At 32.2% G+C, this 23220-nt stretch overlaps 2 protein-coding genes and 1 long non-coding RNA gene across 4 annotated transcripts; 1 reads left to right on the top strand and 2 right to left on the bottom strand.

Annotated features, from left to right (window-relative positions):
* Positions 1-9407: 9407 nt before the first annotated feature.
* Positions 9408-10853, bottom strand: LOC105130981 (uncharacterized). Its single transcript, XR_843342.1, has 2 exons — positions 10684-10853; positions 9408-10336 (listed from the first exon to the last, which is right to left on the bottom strand). It is a non-coding gene; the product is annotated as an uncharacterized LOC105130981 (long non-coding RNA).
* Positions 10854-11261: 408 nt separating this feature from the next.
* LOC105130980 (vacuolar protein sorting-associated protein 55 homolog) lies at positions 11262-13893 on the top strand. Of its 2 annotated transcripts, none has more exons than XM_011033728.1 (5): positions 11262-11410; positions 11627-11765; positions 11876-11915; positions 13318-13402; positions 13517-13893. In XM_011033728.1, exons 2-5 carry the CDS (start codon positions 11667-11669, stop codon positions 13707-13709), a joined length of 417 nt encoding a protein of 138 aa, XP_011032030.1. In that variant the 5' UTR covers positions 11262-11410; positions 11627-11666; the 3' UTR covers positions 13710-13893. The 2 variants fall into 2 exon arrangements, with proteins under 2 accessions (XP_011032030.1, XP_011032029.1); XM_011033727.1 differs by having other exon boundaries at positions 11264-11417.
* A 3267-nt stretch (positions 13894-17160) lies between these two features.
* On the bottom strand, positions 17161-20283 carry LOC105130979 (uncharacterized). The gene has a single exon (XM_011033726.1). The coding sequence runs from the start codon at positions 20166-20168 to the stop codon at positions 17382-17384; it is 2787 nt and encodes a 928-aa protein (XP_011032028.1). The 5' UTR covers positions 20169-20283; the 3' UTR covers positions 17161-17381.
* Between the last annotated feature and the right edge of the window lie 2937 nt (positions 20284-23220).

Genomic DNA, 23220 nt, shown 5'->3' with positions numbered 1-23220 from the left:
AAATAAAGGACCTAATTTGACAATATGGCAAAAACAAAGAATATTTTTACTCTTAAAAAATATGCCTTTTCAAAAAAAAATTGCCCTTTAAATTATATTAAATTTCTTTTTAGTCCTTTTAGTTTAAAAAATATATATTTTAACCAAAATTTTATTTTATTCGCATACCAATTCCTGAGTCTAAGAGAGGTGAGACAATCATTGTAAAATAGTGAATGAGATTAAAAGACTTTTATTGGGGAGAATTCGTTAACGAAAAAAATATAGTGTCAAAACTGTTCCTCTTCATTTATTTATTTATTTTGGTTTTCTATGTTGAAGAAAATGTAGATTGAGGCTGAAAAGGATTTTAGTTTTCTATTCAATTTTGTGTTTTTGAGTTGATTTGGAGTTTTTTTTTAATTAATGAATTAGTTTATTTGGTTATAAGATAGTATTTAGTTATTATTTCAAGATAAAGAAGATAGACAGTGAGAATAAAAGGTATTTTTTTTTGTATTTTTATTTTGAAAGTATAAATATTCACTTCAAAACTATTTTAAAGATAATTTTTTATGTTTTTATTTTTATTTATTCAAAATTATTTTAGATACATTTTTATCTTTATTTTTTATGTATTCAAAATTATTTTAGATACATTTTTATATTTATTATCTTTATTTTTTATATTTCAGAATAGTAACCAGACTCTACCTAAGAGTGTTTTAGATAAATATATGTTAAATTTTGATTTTTTTGGTCTCAAGCATCCTAGTATGATTTTCTTTCAAGTGACCATAAACTTAATAAATGATACATCATCTATTTTTTTATAAAAAACTAAAATTATTGGCTAAATTATAATTTTAAAAAATTAAAAGGCTGGGTGTGCTTTCCTCTGGCCTAGCAAGCCTACGTGCCTAAGTTTATTCTTTATGGGACAAACATGATAGGTTACTCATGCATGTATATTTAGGTTTTTTTTTTTTTTGCTTTTTTTTCCTTTAATTAAATTTAAGTTTCTTTAAAATTAATTAATCTAAAATATAATAAATATATTATTTAATTAAATATTATTCAGTTTTTTCTTTGATATCAAATAAGATTAGAATAGATTTTTTATAATAATAGTAAAAGCATTCTTTTTATATAACCTATAATTATTTTTTTTTTTAAAGAATCATAGTTTCAAAAGACAAAGTTCTTAAACTCATTTGGATCCATGACCTGGTTTAGCCTTAATTGATCCATCTAAATAAAAATATTGTTGTCTTGATATTAAAAAAAAAATGATGCTATCATTAATTTTTTTTAAAGTCATGTAGTATTCTTATTAATTGTTCAGGTCGTTTTTGGTCCTACTTGACCAACCAAGTCATATTAAGTTATTTTTTATATAATTTAATTTACTATCCGGGTCAGGTAAAAGGTCAGGTGAAGAGGTTTCAAGAGGTTTCAAGGGTGATTTGCTACGACAAATTTAATGATATTACTAAAAAGCTCATAACAGTAAAGCATGAATGCTGTGTTGTTGTTGTTGTTATGTTTTTTAATTATCATGATGTTATTGTTATATATATAATTTAAACTTGTTTTTGAAAAAAATTGATAAAATGTTATCTACAAAATAAATATTTTGATAAAAAAAACTCAAAAAAAAAATTTGCATGTTAGTGAGGCAAACAAAGAAGTTTTAGTTAGAGAGATACATGTTTTATCCTTATTTTAAATCTTTTTTTATATTTTGAATTTTTTTATTTTAATAAATAAATGACATTAAGTATCAAAATATTAAGCATAAATGACATTATGCTTAATGACTTAGTTTTTAATTAACATTAAAATTTGTTTTAAATATTTATGAATGTATATAATTCTCAATATATTTTATTAAATGCATGCATCAAAATTTGAGTTCATAATAAAAAAAAAATTGCAATTAGGACATTTTTTATGTTAATTTTTTTTTACCCAACTCGTATTGAAACACAAACCAATTATCTAGCAAGGTGCAAATAATTACAGATGTTAGAAATAATAGGGCCATGTAAATAAGATCATCATCATTATTAAACATGATTAAAATTGAGCAATCATATACGCATCATATTTTCCTACTTATATTTCTAATATCCGGTTTGAATTCTATACTTTTTTACTTATAAGATCATAAAATTTAAAAATTTCTATATAAAATATTGAGAAACTTAACTGTTGCATGAAACAATGAGAAGAAAGTTGTATATAACTAATTATTGGATATTGTAGATACAAGAGAGCTTCAACAATGATAATGATGATTATAGACTTAGATTGGAGTGGAGGAAAAAAACAAATTGATAATGAAATTGAACTTTTATTTTTTAGAAACAGAAGCAAATGAAGTTGCATATAAAAGTTTAGTTTAAAATATATGTTTAAATCTCTTAAAATCCAATTAAATTTCAATAACTATTAAAAATGAAAGGTTAGCAACACATTACTGCAAGAGACATCCAAGTGGTTAAAGTGGTGAAATTTAAATTTAGTTATTTCAATAACTATTAATGTTTCAAACCTTTTTATTTTATAAATCCTATCTCAAAAATAATAGACTTAAATAATATCATTCTTTCAATTCATCTATTGTTAGTGTCAAATTAATAATTTAAAAGATTCATCGATTATGTAAATAATTTACGCTTACTCATTAAATATCTTAATCTAAAAGGTTTAAATAAACCTTAATCCACCCTAATGGAATCTATAACACTAAATTTTACTAATAAAGTGGTGAAATATTTAATATAATTTGGCATTAAAACCATGCTTTAAGATAGGTTTGAGGGTATTTTAATACCTCCTAGCATCATATTCAAGTTATATACAAATTAGAATCTATGAGTAGCAATAACAATGCATGGGTGAAAAGACATTATTATCATTAGTTTAAGACAAAGTTGATAAGACTAGCGGGAATGATATTTTGAAAACTAAATTGAGATTTCTTTATGTTTTTTTCCCATTGCATGGAAGTGCTCATTTATAAAAATATCACCAAGAAATGTGATCAATTCATGGATAGAATAAGAAAAATCTATTTGAATTCCATATCACTCATTATGCCTTTTGTTTACTAGTTGAAAATTAGACATGCTCCTTAATGAAGTTTAATTCAGTGTTAAATATGGCTTGATTGCTAGAATAACTACCCCAAAAGGTAAAAAGTAAATAGAAAAAGGAGTAATGAATGATTCCACACTTTGATTATTGCTTTTTTAAAGGTAAAATATTATTAAATTAGTGTTTAAAGTAGTCTTGATGTTCGTGCTTCAACGTAAAGCTGAACTATTTTTTTCTCTTGAAAAATAATGTTCAATTATCTCAAACATGTTTTTTTTTTAAATATACGATTCAAGTTATAGATTCGAGCGGGTTAAATAAGTTAGATTATTTTAATTAGAAGCAAAAAAGGAAAACAATAGTAAATGGATCAAATTTTAAAAGAAAGTGTCTAGGATAACTCGGGGGGAAATATTTTTTTTAAAAGGAAACAAATCATGTATCTCAATTCACAAATCATTAACACATGGAAAAAAAAAATAGGGTAAGAAAAACATAAAAAAATGGTCTTAATCAATCTAAGTAAGCATAACAAACTTATAACCCTCGATAATTAGAGCTGAGCCAACATAGAATATCCCGCCAAATACACAGCTGCTATCATAAAATTGAAATAACCCGATAAAAAAATACTTGTGTTTACTTTTTAGACTCATGACTTGGGTCATTCAACCTAAAGCACCTAATCTATAAAAACCATAAAGTTCAATTCTAAATTAATTAAATATTAAAAAATAAAATTCAAAAAAGAATTTCAAGTATCAAAAGGATTAAAAAAATATCATTTAAAAGAACAAGGATCAAAATTGAAAAACAAAATGAATTTTATATTTGTTTGAAAGATGCAATTGAAAAGAAAAATTAATTTAGTAAAATGACCAAAAAAATTCAAGAGAAGAAGGATCAAAATTAATATAAAAAACTAAAAATCATGTTTTGATTACAACAAAAAGTTGAAAAGAATAGTTAACTCAAAGGATACAAAAAAATATAAATCAAAATAATGAGGATCAAATTGAAAAACATAATACCATAAATTTAAATTGAAGGATGAAATTAAAAATTAAAAAGATTGAAAATCAAATTAAAAAATATAATATTTGATAAATTAATATTAAGAAATAAAATTAAAAACAAGTAAAGGATATCGAGATGCTTCAATAACATGGTGAAATAGTATTTTTGGATACTTAGAGGTTCCATGAGCATTACCTGAATGGTATGAGCATTTTCAATATACTGATACGTGCTATGCAAGTATTAATAGTTTTTTTTTTCTTCATTTGTTTAAAGACTTAATTGCCCCTTGTTTTACCACATAATAACATAAAAAAATATTGATAAAAAGATGAAAAAGCTTCTTGAGGTCAATTTATTTTTTTTTGGTTTCTAGGAGTATTTTTTATCATTTTATCATGTTTTTTTTCAATACCTAGTTAAATAACAAAATGTTTTTTTAAAGACCTAGTTAAATAACAAAATGTCTCCCACCAGGCATGATAATTATATAAAAACCATTATGGAAAAATTAAAAAAGATTCCCTTGACTCTTGTTTTCTTGTTTTAATGGAAGTAAAATAGAAAAAGATTTGTTAGGTTCCAATCATTATGATAATAACTATTGAGTCTTATAAAAAGATTAAAATACTTTTATTTATCCAAATAAAACTTTTTAAGTGAAAGAATAAAATAGTAAAATCACTATTTTAATTAATAATGATTTCACTCATGTGCTAGAATAAAAATACCTCTAAAATTATCTTTTATTAATATCACATTAGCCATTTTTTTATTGGATTTTAAAAGGAAATTTATAATTTCAAAAAAATTTAATTTTACATCTTTTTATTTTAAATACTGAATTCTAAATAATATTATGTAAATAAATATACTTGCCACTGGAATCAAGTATTTAAGGATTTACCTATAAGCTACGGTGGCATCGCAAGCCTCCAACGGCCCGCAAATCACAATATCGTACAAATATAGTTTTCTCAAAACGAAACGTTTTTTTTGTTTTTAGATTTTATTTTGTACCCCTGCAGGGACCACAAAACAAGGAACAGGATAACCTATGGTGCTCTTGCAAGCAGAATAATATTCCTTGTTGAAGTTAAAAAATGGAAGGTATGAAATCGAGCATTAATCTGGCATTATTCGTCGAATAAAGTCCGATCTCGAAGCCTACGAGGGAGATCTCAGGATTGCCTACCGACAGAATACATTGTTAAGGATCTAAGGCAGTGTTTGGATGGCATACATTAATTAATAAAGCAGCACAAGATTTCATAGACGCCTCCCTTCTTTCTTTGAAAAAAAAACATAATGGGTGACCCCGATAGCACCGCCCCACTCTGATCTCATGTGCTCCCTCGCTACTGATTTGTAGCAAACCTTCTGTTTTGTTGTAGAATTATAGAAAAAGTCCATTTGTACAGAGATGGAAAGGGGAAACGAGAAGGAGAAAGGCATAGACAGAGAAATGTACATTTCATTTGTAGTTAAACAAATAATTTTTTATTATAAAAAATAATGTTTAATTGATATAATCATGTTTTTTTTTAAAAAATAATATTTAAAAAAACCAATATTGAATGATAAAATAAAATAAAAACCTAAAAATATGATGTTAACCTATTAAACATGTAACCCAAGTTATTTGGTGAAAATTCAAGTATGTCTAGATTAACATATCAAACTTACAAGTCTATTATAAGATCGAGATAACTTAGTAGAATGGAAAACAAAGAAAATCACAAAATTAAACTTTTTTAAAAATCAATTTTTAGTTTATAAAACTCATGACTCGAGCTATTTAACTAGAAACATCAAATATAAAAAAACTACGAAGCTCAGTTCTTAATAAATCAAATATTAAAAGTTGATATTAAAAAAAAAAAATTTCAGCCACACAAAAGGATTCAAAAGAAGAAAAAGTAATTAAAAGCCAAGAAAAATGGTCCACTTGAGTTATTCCACTAAACACGTAGGTTAAATTATAAAATTAAAATAACTTGATTAAAAAAACAAAAAAACCATGTAATTTATTTGGTAAAAAATATCAATGTTAAGTAATAAAATCCTAAAACTTAGATTAAAAAATATCAACTTGTGTTAAAAAATAAAAAATAAAAATATCGACTTGTGTTAGCTCATAAAATCAATGATCCAACTATTTTATCAGAAGCATCAAACCTATAAAAATTAAAAATTTTAATTTTTAATAAATCAAATATAATAATAAAATTGAAAAAAAAACAATTATACAAACAAATTCAAAAGAAAAAATAGAAATTTAAAAAATAAAAATCAAATTTGAAAAAAAAATGAATAATTTTGTATTAAAGGGTTAAATTGAAAAAATAAATCAATTTCACAAAAGAATTAAAAGAAGAAGCCACCAAAAAAATAAGGACTAAATTAAAAAAATAAAAAAATAACTTATTTTACAAAGGATAAAATTGAAAACAATTGAAAGGGGCAAGAAAAAAATTTGATAAACTTAGATTAAATAATGAAATTGAAAACTAAAAACCTTACCAAAGAACCATGGATAAAAATTACAAATTAAACAAATAAAGATTGATATTCAAATACTAGCAATTAAGAGGACTTCTCTAGAATTTTAAATGGTCCCCACGAATTTCAAAGAAGGAGAGAAAAAAGGGCAGCAAAAGAAAACGCTGCCAGCGACAATTCATCAATAACCAGCTTACATGCTCTAACTCTAGAGGAACAAAGCCACAGAGAATCTAATGACATGGTTGAAGTGTTTTTTTATTATTATTATTTTTTTTGGTCAAATGCAAAGGTGTAAATTCAGTGTTCTAGTCGACGGTCACAGTACTTTTGCCACACCGCGTAGGTTTTTTTCTCAGTCAATGGTCAGGTTTGAATGCATTAATTGTCAAAATCAGGTAGAAAAGAAGAGAGGCAATCCTGCTGGCCTTAATCAGTAGTTCAACCATGCCATCAATTGAAAATACAACGACACGCACATTAGTGTTCTAGTATTTTTGATGGGGAATTTCTTATTTTAATATTTAAGTTTGATATATATATATATTAGCCTTGTACTGTCTTATTTATTTATTTAGATTTACAAGATATTTAATGAATTCAAAAATTACTTATAATGTGTATAAACTAGTCTAAATATTTCAAAATATTAAAAAGACCACACTGGTTTTACTAGGATCATCCAATTTCTGGAACTTTTGTTACCAAACAATTTTACACCACAATATTGTCTTCCCCATCGCATGTTCTAATAGTTAGAAACTAGAAGTTTTTTTTTTTTAAATAATAATTAGTAGCTCAACCATGCCATCAATTGAAATACAACGACACGCACTTGAGTTTGTCTAATATTTTTGGTGGAGAATTTCCTGTTTTAATAGTTGAATTTGAATTTTTTATATTTATTATTTTCATAGTGTTTTATTTATTTACTAAATTTATAAAATATTTAATAAATTTAGAGATTAGTTATGATATGTATAACCTTAACATTTTGTATTATTAAAAAAACCACACTGGTTCTAGCAGGATCATCCGATTTCTGGAACTTCCGTTACCGAGCAATTTCAGACCACATTATTGTGTTCGCAATCGCATGTTCCAATCGTTAGAAACCAGATTTTTTTCTTCTTCTAAAAATAATCAACAGTTCAATTTCTTTGGCCTTGAGACACTTAGCCCCCCCTATATTGTGGTTGTTCTTATCATTATTTTCATATGGCATATTTATGGATGATAAGGATTGCCATATACGGGTGTTTCTTTCTGCTGTTATTTTCTACAATTCCTGCCGTGGTCCCACTGGTTTGGACGGTTGTCTTGGTTTCGTGGATCTATTCCATCAATTTTCCAAGTCATATCCACAGTTCCATACATTTAAAGCTTTAGACTCTCATTATTCCATGATGTAAAGGGCAACTTAACTTATTTCCATGGTGCAGGTATCTCCACTTTGCGTTTGGTTGGTAAGCAATCCAGTCTTGGGTCCTCTTTCCAGTCTTTTTGAGAGACGCAGTTGCCCACTCCATCTACAGTAACTTGCATCCATCAGGAGCCCAACTCGCTGCCAGCATCCTTGCAGAAAATCACATATTGAATTGAATTGCTGCCATTAATGTTCCATTTTTTTTCTTGCTTTCGGGATGGTTCCATGATGCATTTTTTCCTGTTAGGTGTGGGTTTGTTATAATTATATAAAGATTTATCTTGAATAAATTATATGAATAAGCTAATAAATATATTTATAAATGAATGAAAAAGATCAAGATTAAAAAAAGACTTGGTCATACCATATTAAAATAACAATTTAAAAAAATCATAATTTTTAATTTAATTGTTAAATTATATTTAAATTTTTATATTAATTTTAGAAGTTAGTTTTCTTATAATAATCACTAGCCACTACATAACATAGTTACTGTGTTATCACGTGAACTATTAAATCTTTAAATTTTAAAAATCTTGCTGGGGTTTTTTTTAATAGTTTTTGGTTTTTTATTATTCTTTTTATTTTTGAATTTCTTGTTATTTTGGATTTTATATTTCTTATTTTTATAATTTTGAATTTTTGTTTTTATTTCCTAATTGATGCAAACTTTATTATTATTATTTTTAGAAAGAATAAATTTGTGAATTTAAAACAACTCCTTTTATCTATTTAAAATATCTTGTGTTCTTTTACTTTTACTTTTACTATCTTTAGCTTCCGTGTACATAGAAATGCAGTCCAATTATTAGAACTTAAAAAAGTCATATATCCAACTCTAATTGGAAGCCGTAACTTGCACTGCCACTTCTCTCATGAGAAAGATCAAAACACGAAATCTCTTGCGAGTGGATCAATTGCAAAAGCTCTGGAAATGAAGTTACATTTCTGAAGGCAAAAAAGCCAACAGCACTAGCTACATTTCAGATTATAAACGAAAATTCCCATGCCAATACAGAAGTTTTAAGTTTCCGACAATTAGCAACAATCAAGAGACAGAAGAAATTGTATGGCTAGGACACCCCCCAATCTCCAAAGCCTGACTCATCCATGGAACTCGAAGAGGTTCTCCAGAACTCACAAAAGCTTTACCTTCTTCTATCGTGTTTTCTTCCATCAAAAAACAACATCCCCTACACTAACTTTCACTACCAGAATGAGTGTTATTTGCAACGAACTTACCGACATAAAATTTGGTTACTAACCTGTTATGAAATGAAAATTTCAAGGGCAGTCAGTAGCGGGGACGCCCTGAAAATCTTCACCTGAAAAGGTTTGGAATCAAACTAAAATTGAAAAAAAAAATGTTACCGAACAACAATCAAAAGAAAACATTGAAGCTCATTTGCAACTGATCTTGCTGTTGGTAATGACAATATTCTTATAGTGTTTCCATCCCTCAAACATCTTATACAAGTTTGATTCAACGCCCGAGCTAGGAGAACTTCCCAAATGTTAGCCAGGATTTGATCGTTTTTGGCTCATAAGTGAGGACACGGCAGCCCAGCTCAGAAGTGTTTTGAAATGAAATCCCAGAAAGGTGCAACTTGAGAAAGGGAACAGGCCAAGTTCAGTAAGTCAAAGGATGAAGTGCTATTGTGAAACAAAGATCATCAAATTACGAGCTCACCAGGCTTCAACTCATGGCGTTCTTTATAAAATTTTCTCTTATGCCATCATTGGACTTTAATCTGCTTGACTCTAGCCTTTTTTCCCTCATTCTCCCTTAGCTCAACGAACATTCAACTACGGAACAAAGAGAAAACACATGGCATGCTGATGCAGAAAGCTAGATACTCTGCAAACTACACAGCTGCAAGTTCTGGTAAGGTGCCACTTCAGAAATAATTTAAAGATCCCTTCATTAATTTCGTAACCCATGTTTTTTTGGCCACTGCTATGTAAACATGACAAGGTCAACTGGATTGATTTTAATGTAAATCATGCCATTAGTTCCACAATGCAGAGTTTTGGTAACTTGAGTTTGCTCGCATCAGGGAATCCTCTTATAATTTATCTGTCCTAATTTACATTCACAGGGTCTTTTGTTACCCAAAAGCCCGTTTTCTCTAAAGATATTTTGTTTGGAATTGTACTCTGCATACCCCCATTGTTGGTAGCAATGAAAACAGGGCAATGAGGACGCAGTTTGCATGAGAAAGGAAATAACACAGCTTTTGTACCTTGCCCCTTCCCACTGCACTTTTGATTTATCCTTTACTAGCTTGGGATGCCGATCTTCTCCTCAACCTATGTGATTTGAATTAATCATCACTATAAAATTAAGATCATTAAATGCTTGCATTTTTATCAGGTAAAGAAACCACTGAATAGTAGAGCTCCAATACAAATGAAAAATGCTATGAAATTCAATAGAAGGGATTGGTCTCTAAATGTTCGAGTGCAGGAAAGAAATTGGTGAATTTACGAAACAAATGCTTCCAAATGCTCTCACTAAGACGAGGATAGAGGAAACCAATCACTAGACCAACCAACTAAACGAGGTCAACTCATGAGCGAATACTGTTTTGCTTGCAATATCAATCCATAGGAAAAGATCCACAATCATAGACATGATCAGATTCAGAGATTAATACCTTTTTCATAAAACAGGGTCGTTCCGGATGAGAGCAGATGATCTCGTAATCGAGAGGCCACCGCCAAAGGTTCACATTTTGCATTTACTCTCTTTGACATCAAGGCGCTTTCCTCGAATTCCGGGTTAGGCTGTTGACCTCGAATCATAAAGTAATTCTTATTTCATCTTTTGTTGTAAGAGCATCAAATTAAAAAATATATATAAAAAATCACTAATAGATTCGTAACTTAGATTTTTATAATTTATTTAAAGTTATTTCCAAGATATTTTTTTTATTTTATTATTTAACATTTAATTAATTAAAAATTTAATTTTATAATTTTTTTTATTTTTTATATAAAATTATCAAGATTCATGATTTAAATTATATTTTTTTGAAATTATTTATATTAGTTTTTTTTTAATTTTTTTATTTAATATAATAGCTTAAATATTTTTTTAATATTAAATAAAAATTTGATGAGACCCGCAGGTAAGGCAACAATCATGCAGTAAACTACCACACCAACAAACAATCATACAAATAATCTAATTAGTTTTTAACTAGCAGTATCATTTCTCAATAATATTTATAACAATAACATTAACAGCAACAACAATAATAAATTCAGTACCTGCAAGGCTGTAACCCATACACACCCAAAAAGGTGAGGCCATAGGGTGTCGTTTCGATTCCTTGTAAGCTGTTACTGCTTCGTCTGTCGGAGAATAATTTTAGAACCCCGGTAAACAGTACGTAAATCTCTCTTCTTAATTTTAATTTTAGTTTAAATCTAGTTTCTCTCCCTGATCCCTCTCTAATTTTAAATTATCCTCTCTTTCTCTCCTTTCCTCTCTTTGTTTGTGATAGATTGTAATTTAAATCGTTTAAATAACAAGTTTTTGTACTGTTTTAAGCTTGAATTATTGATGGGTTTTTTCCTATTTTTGCACGAATGAAGTTTCAACAGGCTTTGTTTCCACGGATGATTAGGTGAGACCATGGCGGACTTACCGGGCTATATGCGTGCCTGTTTGCATACTGGCAAGCTTGCTTTCCTGGCCATTTTGGTTTCTGGAGGAATTGTGTTGCAAATTTTGGTTTGTGCTCTTTTTTTTTATAATCTCCTTTAAATTTTGTTACTGTTTAATGAGTATTTTTGTGGCCAAGTCAATCGTAATTTTCTTGCTTGTCATGTTTGGTGTTGCAGGCATGTGCCTTGTACAATAATTGGTGGCCGATGCTAACCGGTAAGACTAAGTGACTGCGAGTTTCTGTCTAAGATGATTGTATTTTGTTATTTTTGTTGATGATTATGACTGTCTTGTTCGCATTTTGTAACTTTCGATTTTGATTTCTTACCCAACTTTTTTTTTTTGGTGTCATGGGTTCATGTCTGCATAATCTAGTTGTTGAAAGTTAGAAATATATACCATGTTCCCGAAAATGCAAGGTTCATATTTACAGGAATCCCTTTATTTCCACTCACACTATCATTTTCATATTGTACTCATGCGCTGGAATCCTAAAAGATAGTCTAAAGCTTCTTCTTTGGTTCTAAAGTATTCTACTCACGTGTAAGGAGATAAGTTGTGATTGAAAATATGGCCTCTGATAAATTGCATGCCCTCTATCATGCATGTTGTGCAAGAATTTGTATCAGCTGAAGTTATGATTCTGGATGGACTAGTTGTCTAAATCTGAATTTGCTTAAGCATCCACTCTATTATCATGAGATTTTTCCTTACAATTTCTAGTTGTGTCAACCAGCTAACTGAACCTATCCCTATTGTGCCATGCCTTTGTTACAAATCCCTTGCTCATCAAAACCCTTTCCAAAGACTCACAACTCTTCACAATTGGCAAATTGGCGTGCTGACACTTTAGCAATTCTGACCATTATCATCTACTACATTCCTGGAGACATAACCCTGCCGGACACTATTAGCACAAGTTCATTTTGCTCCAAGTGATCTGTAATGCTGGATACCTTTTTCTGCGCTCTTATATTAGTTCTAAACTTCTATTCCAGAACTAAAGTTGATATTTATGCATGTTAGAGGTTCTGGTGATTCTATCTACTTGTCATTTGTTGCTTTCCTTGTAAATGAAAGCAAAGTATGCTATTTTCTTGTACCTTGCTTAACATTACTTTCTTGCTTGAGAACGAATATCAGCACCCTGTTATATGACCTCATTTATCCTCCTTAAATTATATGCACATGGAACTGACAAGAGCGCGCACACACTTTAGTGCTTGCTTGCATGATTTTTATTTCGTTTTAAATTTTGCTCGGGTAGGTTCATACACTAGTCTCGGGAAAGTCATACTTCATATTACTATCTAGGAATAAGATTTGGCATACTTCTTTATTGCTGGATTGTGGCGTGTGGTGTCGATTGGTTTGAATTTGTACATATAATTATCATGTGATTTTGACTACTGAACATGCAAGACTCTTTTGGTTCTGCCTCTTTAATTGAATTTGTTAGGTTTTTTTCCATTTCCAATAGATGGTGCTTTGTATTCCTCAATAATTTTGCATGCAGATAAATTTGATGCTTGAGGAAATGAGAGTGGCCTTTATTTGTCATTAATAGTATCTAAAATTGAAATTAGCCATGATGATGACAACTCATTTTCTCTTACAGTAATAATGTATGTGCCTCTTCCAATGCCCTTGCTGTTCTTTGTGGGCTCCGATAGCTCCTCGCTTCTTACAGAATCTGATAGTGGGTAAGACTCTTTAACATTTAAATGATTCCAGGTCAGGATTTGACTTTTTGTCGGCTTAAAAATGAGTGCTAAAGCAGTTATTAATGCCACGCATCATGATTACTGATGAAACAGTTGGGTCAACGCAACGAAGTTCCTGACCGGAGCATCAGTAATTGGAAGCATTGCAATACCAGTTGTCTTAAAGCATGCTGGTGTTATTGGCTGGGGAGCTCTAGCAATGGAGCTTTCATCATTCCTTGTTTTTGTGATTGCCATAATGTGTTACATAGGCACGAGTGATGAAGCTGATTACAGCATGCTCTAAGATACGGCCACTTGATTCATGTGTAAAAAAGTGTTGATTCTAGTGCTTTCCAGGACATTTCTTTCTTGTCACAGCGAGACTCACCTTGTTATACGTTACTGTTTAGCAAACACGGTGTTCTAATTGAATGATATTTTCTGTACATGATGAGTGCCTTTACTGTGTTAGCACAATATTTAAATTTTTTCATGAGAAGCCAGTTTTTTGTGACCCTTTTCTGAAATCATCCTGCTTGTGGAAGAGGGAATTGATTGTGCTGTCTCCATTGATTGGATTCTCATGTATTTGCATATTTCAAAGCGGAATGTCATCTAATTGAAACTGGCAATATTCGTGCTCCGTGCAAAGAAATGCTGTGAATGTGCGTTTTGGAATGGTCAGGATTCAGGGATGGACGGACGTGTTTGCTGCTATCATCAAACACCGCACCCTGACCCGCAAATCTCTTGCCCGGTAGGCTCCCAAGCAAAATCCATGATTTTATCATTGCTGCTCTCTAACTCCAAAGATTAAATCCAAATGTCTTGCTCTTTGACATAGAAAAACTCAAACCAATAGCAAGTGTTTTTCTTTGTTTAAGTAGTATTTTTAACTTCAATGGCTAGATATTAACACTTGAAAGATTCCAGTCTCTCTTGCTTGCTAGGAATCTGAACGACTGACACCTATAAATTGCTTACGTGTCAAGTAATTAATTTTTTTTAAAAAAAAAACTATAAGTATCCATTACCTTTAAAAAGAATGAAATAACTTAATTATTCTTAAAAACAAAAAAAAATATTAAACCTTCTTAAAGAGATTTTTTCATCCTTTCAATTTTTAAGCTCAATGAATCGCTTAATTACTCTTAAAATATAAAAATAAAATTTAAATTTACATCCATAGATGTTTTTGTCTTTTTATTATGAAGTTTTTTATTATAATCTTGTTCATGAGGATTTATTTTATAATTTTAAAATATATAAATATTATTAAAAAAATATATATCATCACATGGGTGACCTTTGCATCCTTGAGTGGTAAGTGCAGGATCGTCCGGTAACCAAACATCGCCTCTTCATGATGTGATGGGGCATGTGGTTAACAAACCTCTGATTTTACTTTTTGATAATCACAAATTTTTTACTTTTTGATAATAAAGAATCTTGTTCAAATAAAAATAATTTTTCAACTCCAAAAACAATCTAATAAAGGTTTTTTTTTAAAAATCCCTATCAAAAAAGAAATCTCATTATAATAAGAAATATATCTACGAATAGAATGATTATGAATTAGGTCTTTAACGCTCCATCTTTTATAAATATTATTTTTCATACAAATATGATGTTTATATGAGTTTTTAGAAATAAAACTAGGGTTTTCTTCACTCCAAGATAAGTGGTTTTCTTCACTCCAAGGTAAGTGGTGGTTGAGCACATTCTTCTCCTTGTCACCACTCTTATCTACACCTACTATTTAAATGTTTCAAGCATTTGTATTTTTTGCTAATGAACACTTTACTTAACCTAGTATAGATAACTAATTCTTTGCCCTAAATTAAGTGGTCCCCACTTTTAAATTGTGGAATGAGAAGTTGTTGGCCATACCTCCGGTCATCATATATACTAATTTATTTTGACACCAATTGACATGGATAATATTTTTCAATCCCTAAAGTCTTCTCATCCTAAACGTTATATATAGAGAAAAGCTAAGATTCTCGAGCATAAGATTGTTGCCTTTAACCACAGAAGAAACTTTGATAGTTTATTATTTTTCTTTTTATAAATTCTCTTCTTAAAATAGCCTAAAAGGATATTTAAATACGAGAAAAATATCCCACATGGTGAAATCCTTATTAAATTAAAAGTCTTATTTTAAATAAGAATAAGAATTAAAAAAACAACCAGAGAAATAGAGAAAATTCTGAAATTCCTAATTTTAACTTGAATACAAAAACATCTAGCAAGCTAGCTACTCCTGTGTATATAGAAAAATAAAATGTCGGAGATTTCATTTTCAGCAAAAGAGCAAAGACTAGGAACTTTCCAAGCAAATCCAAGTTTACTCTCTGCGAGTGATATGTCGTCAAGGTTTGGTATAGCAAGACCAATGGAGTTGACCATGGAGGTCTTGCGGCCCGTTGCAGGGTGCACGAATAACGTGTTGTCTGGAACAGACAATCACTTTACTATGCTAGGTCTTTTTACAAAAAAAAAAAATATTTTCATGAAAAATACTCTGTAGATTTTCCCACATTTGTTTTTTAAAAATATATTTTTATATTTGTTGCTGTAAAAAATATTTTATATTGATTAAAAAATATATTTTATAATTACTCTTCAAACTTAATTTATTTACTAAAAGATATTTCCAACTGATGAAATTTTATAAAATATTTTATAAATAATAATTGTTTTACAATATGAGTTGACAATTTCAAAACTTATCTCCATCTCACTATATCACCTCCTTTGTTGTCATCATCATCTTTATACCATATTTTTTTCCATCATTACCGCGATTACTATATCATCTCGGAACCATCACCTCCTTTTTTGTATTATCGTGGAATTTGGTGATGAATGCAGAAATCGATGTATTGGCTCATAATAATACGTGATCTTTGGTTTGTTTTGATCAGTCAATGAATATTGTTTGCTGCGAGTGGGTGTTCAATATTAAACAGAAAGCTAATGAATCTTTTTAGCATTCTAAGGCTTGTTTGGTAGCCAAAAGGTGTAATAAAAAAAAAAAAATCCATTTTGACTTTGATGAGACTTTCAGTGATCTAGCAACTACTGCTTAATGGTTTTCTTGATATTGATGTTTACATGGCGCGGCCCATAGGTTTTTTTAATCCTGAGTTTCCTTCTCATGTGTGCAAGACGCGCATGAGAAGGGAATTAAGTTTCCTGATTTTATACAAAAAATCCCGGACTTAACTGAATTAAGCCAAACTGGTTTGGTTTGAACCAAATTTTAGTTTGGACTGGTTTATGTTTTTCAAAATTAGTAGAACTCGGTTTGGTTGTTTTCTGAAGCCAAACCGAACTAAATCATGGACAGCCCTACTGAGTGACTACGATCTTTTATTTGTTGGACTCTGAAAACGATGAGAAAACAGAAGCTCATTTTGACTTTCTACCAACGGAGTGAACACTTGACATCTATCTTTTAAGTTCAAGGAAAATGATGAAAATGGCCGGAATCGTATGATGCTTCTCGGTATTTCACCACAAATCTGAGCACAGACTCATGTTTAATGGAGTTTAAGCTGTTAAAACGTACCTTCATTTACTGGAAACAGGGAGCGACAAGGCTTCAACTTGAGTAAAAAGCCGGTGCATTTTGAATTGCTAGAGCATATATATTGTCTTCCTATCTACTTGTAATTGCGAATGTAGATATGATCATCCAGGGAAGTCTTTGCAAGCAAGAGATATAAAGTCAGGATTTGAAATCGGCAGCATTCACAACAGAAACTTTTTCGCTTCCACAGATGTATATATACAAAGGCAGAAACACTGTGCTGCGCGCAGCATACAAATTACATGTAAAATCACACAAGAAGATTTATTAGTCATTTTATAATAGCAGGGGTCCTAATATTTTAGCCCCATCACAAACGGCGAGGAGAGGGGGAGAGTGTGGTGATAAAAATCACATGATCGCGAAAGTTCGAACCACAATTTATGCATCACTAGCCACTGGTACTTTCTCATATCCTTCTACCTCCTTGAATCTTTTTGGCATGAAACAACGACCACCGAAGCGCTGCTGCAGGTAGACGATAGCAGGAAAAAGAAGGCCCACTAGAGGAATAATGACATCCCAGGCAGTGGAATAATAATCTCCACCTGGGTTGGCATACATGTATGAACCATCAAAATCTTCAACATAGTAGTTAGCCCTGTATAGATCGTATGCATGTGGGAGCAAGCGCACAAATGTGGTTCCCATGTAGAAGAAACGAGAGAGGGCATTTTCTGTGGAGTTGTGGAAAATGTTGAGGAGGATTTGAGGGAAGAGAAAACCATCGAGTACCAAACCACCATAAGATCTTAAATCCACCCAAAGGGAACGCTGATAAGTGCTGCTGTAAGTGTACTCCATTCCCTCACCAACCTTGTTGTTCCTCCAATTCACATACACAGCAATTAAACCTCCAGATATATATAGTGGCAAACACAAATAGAGTGTCCTCTTCTCAGCAGCCAAGAACGCCTTTTGTTTCCCATCAGCGAATCGTGCAGACCATGCAAGCTGCAGAAGTCGGAATTGCAGCAGGAAAGCTACCATCGTGATTACCCTTACAATTACCTCATTTACTTCCACCCATCCACCACTCCTTAGAAGGAATGTTGTGCGACTTTCCTTTGGCACAAACAAAGCTTCAAAATTCAGCATTAGAGGGATCATGCGCCCGAGAGTAAGGACGAGAAGCATGATAAGTGAGATGAAAGGGAAAACAGCGGGATGCTTTTTCACATACAAGATCTGGTATCCCACAAAGACACAAACGAGAGTATTAGAGATCAAAGACATGATGATTTCCAGATCCATCCTCCATATTGACTCCCTCGAATGCTGACGGTAAAATGAAACTGCAGAAAAAGAAAGAGGCTCGAAGTATAGGGGATCAGATTTTTTCCCTGTGCTTTCAATGTTTCCCTGGATATAATCATTTGAATCTACTGGAGGGAACTGGACATTTATAAGAATCTTACAGTCCAATGAATCATTGTCTGATGTCCGACTGTTTGAGTCAAGATATCTGCAGCCCACCATACAAAGTTTTCCTGTTTCAGCATCATAAATTCCTTCAGAGAAGACTTGAACATGAGTAGACTCATTCAGCTGGAAGCTCATGCTGTAGCTCATGTTCAGTGGGATGCTGTGGTTGGTTTTTCCTTTAACCGGAGAGTAAGCACCCCTCAAGCTTGATGAAATCACATAGCTGTTATGTCGAGAAATTTGATCACCCACAGCGATGGGCTGAGAGTAGCCCCATCCTATTCTTCTTCTCTTGGAGTTCCTGACCACCATATCGAACCCCATGTCGTTCGAATTTGCATCTGGATGACGCTTTCCTTTGTTCTTTCTAGGCTGCTTCTCTGAGCATGACTTTCTTGCTTTATCAACAACAGTATACTCGTACTTCGACCCGGGGATCCCAGCTACAAAATTTTTATAACTTCGAAACATGATCGTATTGAAGTAACCCGGATCATTCTCACTTTTGTTACTCCAAATATGCCCCATCATACCACTGGTATTTCTGATTGACCAAACGGCGGGGAATCTGAAACTCAACCTCACTGAACAATCCTCAATATGAGATTTATTCAACGAGCTGGCTGAATTCAAGATTCGACAGCCAACAACACATAGCTGATTCTTATTCACATCCCATGATCCTTCCGCAACCAATGTTGTGTTTGGAGTGAAGGGGTGGTCATAACCAACATAGCTACTGTTGTGGAATTCTATCAGGAATCTCAAACTTCGTTTATCTTCTGAACATTGAATTAATTTCAAGGACATGATTTGGGGTAAATACCCAACACCCTCACCAAAAAGATTGCAACTACTTGTGGACTTGCAACCACTTGAATACTCCAGTTTAAAAAAAGTATCCCAACGAGAGAATGCATTGCAAATAGGTGTACTCAGCTTTAAGCCTAGTGACAAACTCTTTGGAACATCAATCCCCCCAGTACAGACATGATCAAGTGCTTTTCCAACCTCAGTGAACTCGTAATTATTTTGAGGGAACATCAACAAGGAGATTGGCTTAAAATATCCTGAATCACCAGCAGTACTCGAGCTTTCCAATATTCCCCTCACCAAACTACTGACGGTGTTCGATTTTCTAACTTCATCAAGCTTAAGTAGAGCGGCAAGAACAAGATGTTTACCCTCTTCGGAGTAAGTAGAACCAGAGCCCACCATGCAAAGCTTGCCAGTAGATACTGACCAGAACCCTTCTACTTCAAAACTCAAAGGACCCCTCGGAGATCTGTCGTCGTACATGTAATACTCCATATCCGAGGTTTTCAGTATCAAACTCGCCTCAACCTTAAAGACATCATCAACATCAGTACTATAGACACTGTGGGTATGAATGAATAGCTCTCTCCTGTTACTCGATGGATAATGGTCACGAGATGAGTTTGGATGATTCAATATGTCTTCCCCACCAAGAAAGTACCCACCTTGCTCTGCAGCAAAAGGGATGGTGGTGAATTCGGGAACATCATTGGGAGTTGATTCAGGGACAATAGAGGCACAGTGTTTGTTGTAATTAGGGATGTCAATTTTGGAGCAAGAGACCATGGGGGTATAAGAGGTGGTCGAAAGGACCAAGAACATTCCGACGTGAAGCCATGATAGATAACACCATGTGCTTGGAGAGGAATTAGAGTTCATCATCCGATATTTCTTGGACAATGAGGATGGTAAGGCTGGTCTGAACATCTGGTGGAATGAAGCAGCGGATATATACTAGACTAGAGGTAGCAGTCATCGGGCAAGTTTTCTTGCTTTTAACACCCACTCAGGATTGGAAACCTCGTCCTGACTTGCAACAGTCTGAGTCTACGCCAATGGAGAACATTACATCACACGTCATCTACTCCTGGGACCTGATTAAGATAAGTGACAGCTGAGAGTGTCTTCGGGGATCAAAGACTTGTGCACAAGACTTGGAAATTTCCCACCACCCCCCCATGTCATAAAAGTCTATTTTTGCACAAGAACAGAAGACTTTGAATTTTCAGCAGAGAAGACTAAAAAACTCGACATGCTGTAAAAGCAGAAGAAGACAGACAACCACCCGAAGCAGCTGCTCTTTGCATTCATCATTAATTCTATCTCTCCACAAATTTCAAGCCCGAAATGCAAGGTTAGGAGATAAGTCAGTCTGGATCACTTTCGACATTGATTATACTGTATTTTCCAGGTGCAGATCAATAGCCAATATCGATGCTCAATGAAACTAGAGAGAAGCGTCATTGCAAAAGGGAGCTCATCATCTCCAGTGCGAGCTTGAATTGACACCCTGTTTAACATCAGTTTTATTTTTTTATTTTTATCTAAACATGCTTTTAAAAAACGTTTAATTCCATGTTCAAACTATGGTTTCCTAATCACTAATGGATTACATAATTCATCAACTCTCAAGTCTGAGCAACAATTTCAATCAAGTAATCAACTTGCTAAAAAATCTTTCAATTTTCTTTTTCTTCTTCTTTTTTTTGTCCACAACTTATCTTTCAATCTCACAACAAAGCAAAGAAGTCGTTATCCAAAAAATAAAAATAAAATTAAGTCGTAATTCAAAAATCATTTGTCATAAAAACTTGTGACAACAAAAATGTGAAGTTAAAAACAATCAACTTGCTAGCACATGTTTCAGTGTTTTATTTTTTTACAACTTCAAATTAAGCAAAAGGTATTATTAGAATCGGATATACAGCTAGAAGGCTTCAACTTTCAGGAGGAAAAGGCTTGTGCAATTTGAAAAGCAAGAACATGTATAAGTTGTTTTCCTCGCTATTTGTGATTGATTAAGGCCCTGCTCATCTTACTGCTACTATTTCCAGCAAAATCACTTTGGATAACTAAATCATCTCCATAATTTATGCTTAGCTCTAGCTCCACAAACTGCCGCAAACCAACAGCAAAATGATAGTGGCCACATGCTTCATAAATCACTCATTGTCGGGAGAAAAAATATTATGTTGTATGCTTGTCAGCAGATGTGAACGACAGCCTGAACATTAGAAGATTTATCCACACTGCTACCATTCCAGCTCCAGTGGCAAATGAGTAAAAAAGAAACTGAATCTACTGGACATCTCACCACCGAGCAATCATATCGAGTCACAAATGACTTGAATACCAAGCTGAAATCATGTTTGATATATTTATCTGATGATTGTGTCGCTATATGATGTCGGGTAATGGTTTCATTTTTTTTTGGTTTATTTAACAAAAAAATAATATTTTATTTTGATGGGGAAAATAAAGATTTTTATTGGAGTCGTCGTCTAGTAATTTGAGGGAACTAGAAATCCAAAATTAGACACTGTCCCAGAGATTCATGTACCGAGTTAGTTATGATTAAGGAAAGATAGACACTACCCTTAAAACATCTTTTTAGAGAAAGGTTACCCTTACTTGTATGTTTTTTATTTGATTCAAATGCTATTATATTTTGAGCTTATTTGAAAAAATTTTAAGATGGTTAACGTCGATCCCTAAAATAGAAAACACGTTAAAAATGACATCAACCCCTAAAACTAGGAGACTTTGTCTAAAATATCGACGTTTGTCCCTAAAAAGGAGAGTTACGTCTGATTTACCAAAAGAAATAATAATGGACATAATCCATATTTGGTATTTTACCTTTTGACATCGGTCCTTTTCTGTAAATAAAAGAGACGTGTCAACAAATAATATTTATTTTACAAAAAAAAAAATTATTTTGATATCGTTGAGAAATGATTATATCTATACTTTAGAATCAGGTTTTGAACCCACGAGCGATGACATGATAAAATGAGTGTTGGATCCGCGTTGTTATTTCTTTTATATTTATTTTTGGTTTTTTTTACATGCAAAATTTTTTACAAATATTTATATATACAAATATAAAAAATACCATAAAAAATTTCCTGAGTGCCACTATATAGGTAAAAAACTGAAATACCCTTGGATTTCTTGGAAATTTATGAAAATGCCACTGGCAACGCGTGTGCCTCACGTGGGTTACTGTTGGAGGCTGTGAAATTTCCCGGTGAGATTCCGGCCAACAGATGGTTGATTCTGGTAGATCTGAGGGAGAGGATTCTGATGACAATGGTTTCGACTTCCGTTGATGGTTGATGAGGGAGAATCGTCGGTTTGAAGCTTCGGGTGGTCGATGACAGTCGCGGCCTTTTTTCAGCCAGATGAGGCGACGACAACGCGTAAATCTGTCGGGATTCTGCTTCAGAGGGGGTGATTCACCTTTATGTGGTGATTTGACGGCTTAAAACTGCCGAAAATGAAAGATTGGATGAGAGAGAGAATCGTCGGCGAGAGGAGAGAGAGGCTCTGAGATGTTGCTACGGTATGAATGCGAGCATAGTGCACCGGTGCCTCTGAAGACTGTGAACCGTTGGATCGCGGATGAACTGATCTTGCGGTTGTGATTCGCTTGATCTGTAAGTTGATCGGACAGTCCGGATGAGTTGAGATTTGTTCCGATATGGCGCGGTGTACCGAGTGTTTGGTACACCTGATGACGTGGCACAACAGGATCGAAGGGCGGATTATTTTAAGGGTTGAGATGGATTTGGATTTTATTCCACTATGGTAAGCCCTATTATATCCTATTAAATCAAAGTCCCAGATTTAAACACTATTAGATCTAACGGTTAAGATATTTTTGGTATTTTTCAAAAAAAAATTTAAATCAATATTTTACTCGCGTGAATAAAAAGTAGAAAAAAACATGAATAATATCAAATAGTAACATAAATAG

The sequence above is a fragment of the Populus euphratica genome, unplaced genomic scaffold, assembly GCF_000495115.2.
Source record: "Populus euphratica unplaced genomic scaffold, PopEup_1.0 scaffold43.1, whole genome shotgun sequence".
NCBI classification, from domain to species: domain Eukaryota; kingdom Viridiplantae; phylum Streptophyta; class Magnoliopsida; order Malpighiales; family Salicaceae; genus Populus; species Populus euphratica.
The sequence above is the reverse complement of the archived record's forward strand: the minus strand, read 5'-3'. Positions and strand labels throughout refer to the sequence as shown.

Coding starts and splice junctions, on each gene's coding strand:
- LOC105130980 (XM_011033728.1), top strand. CDS start 11,667: ATGGCGGACTTACCGGGCTATATGCGTGCCTGTTTGCATACTGGCAAG. Junction 11,916..13,317: donor TTGGTGGCCGATGCTAACCG/GTAAGACTAAGT, acceptor TTTCTCTTACAG/TAATAATGTATGTGCCTCTT. Junction 13,403..13,516: donor CTTACAGAATCTGATAGTGG/GTAAGACTCTTT, acceptor CTGATGAAACAG/TTGGGTCAACGCAACGAAGT.
- LOC105130979 (XM_011033726.1), bottom strand. CDS start 20,168: ATGTTCAGACCAGCCTTACCATCCTCATTGTCCAAGAAATATCGGATG.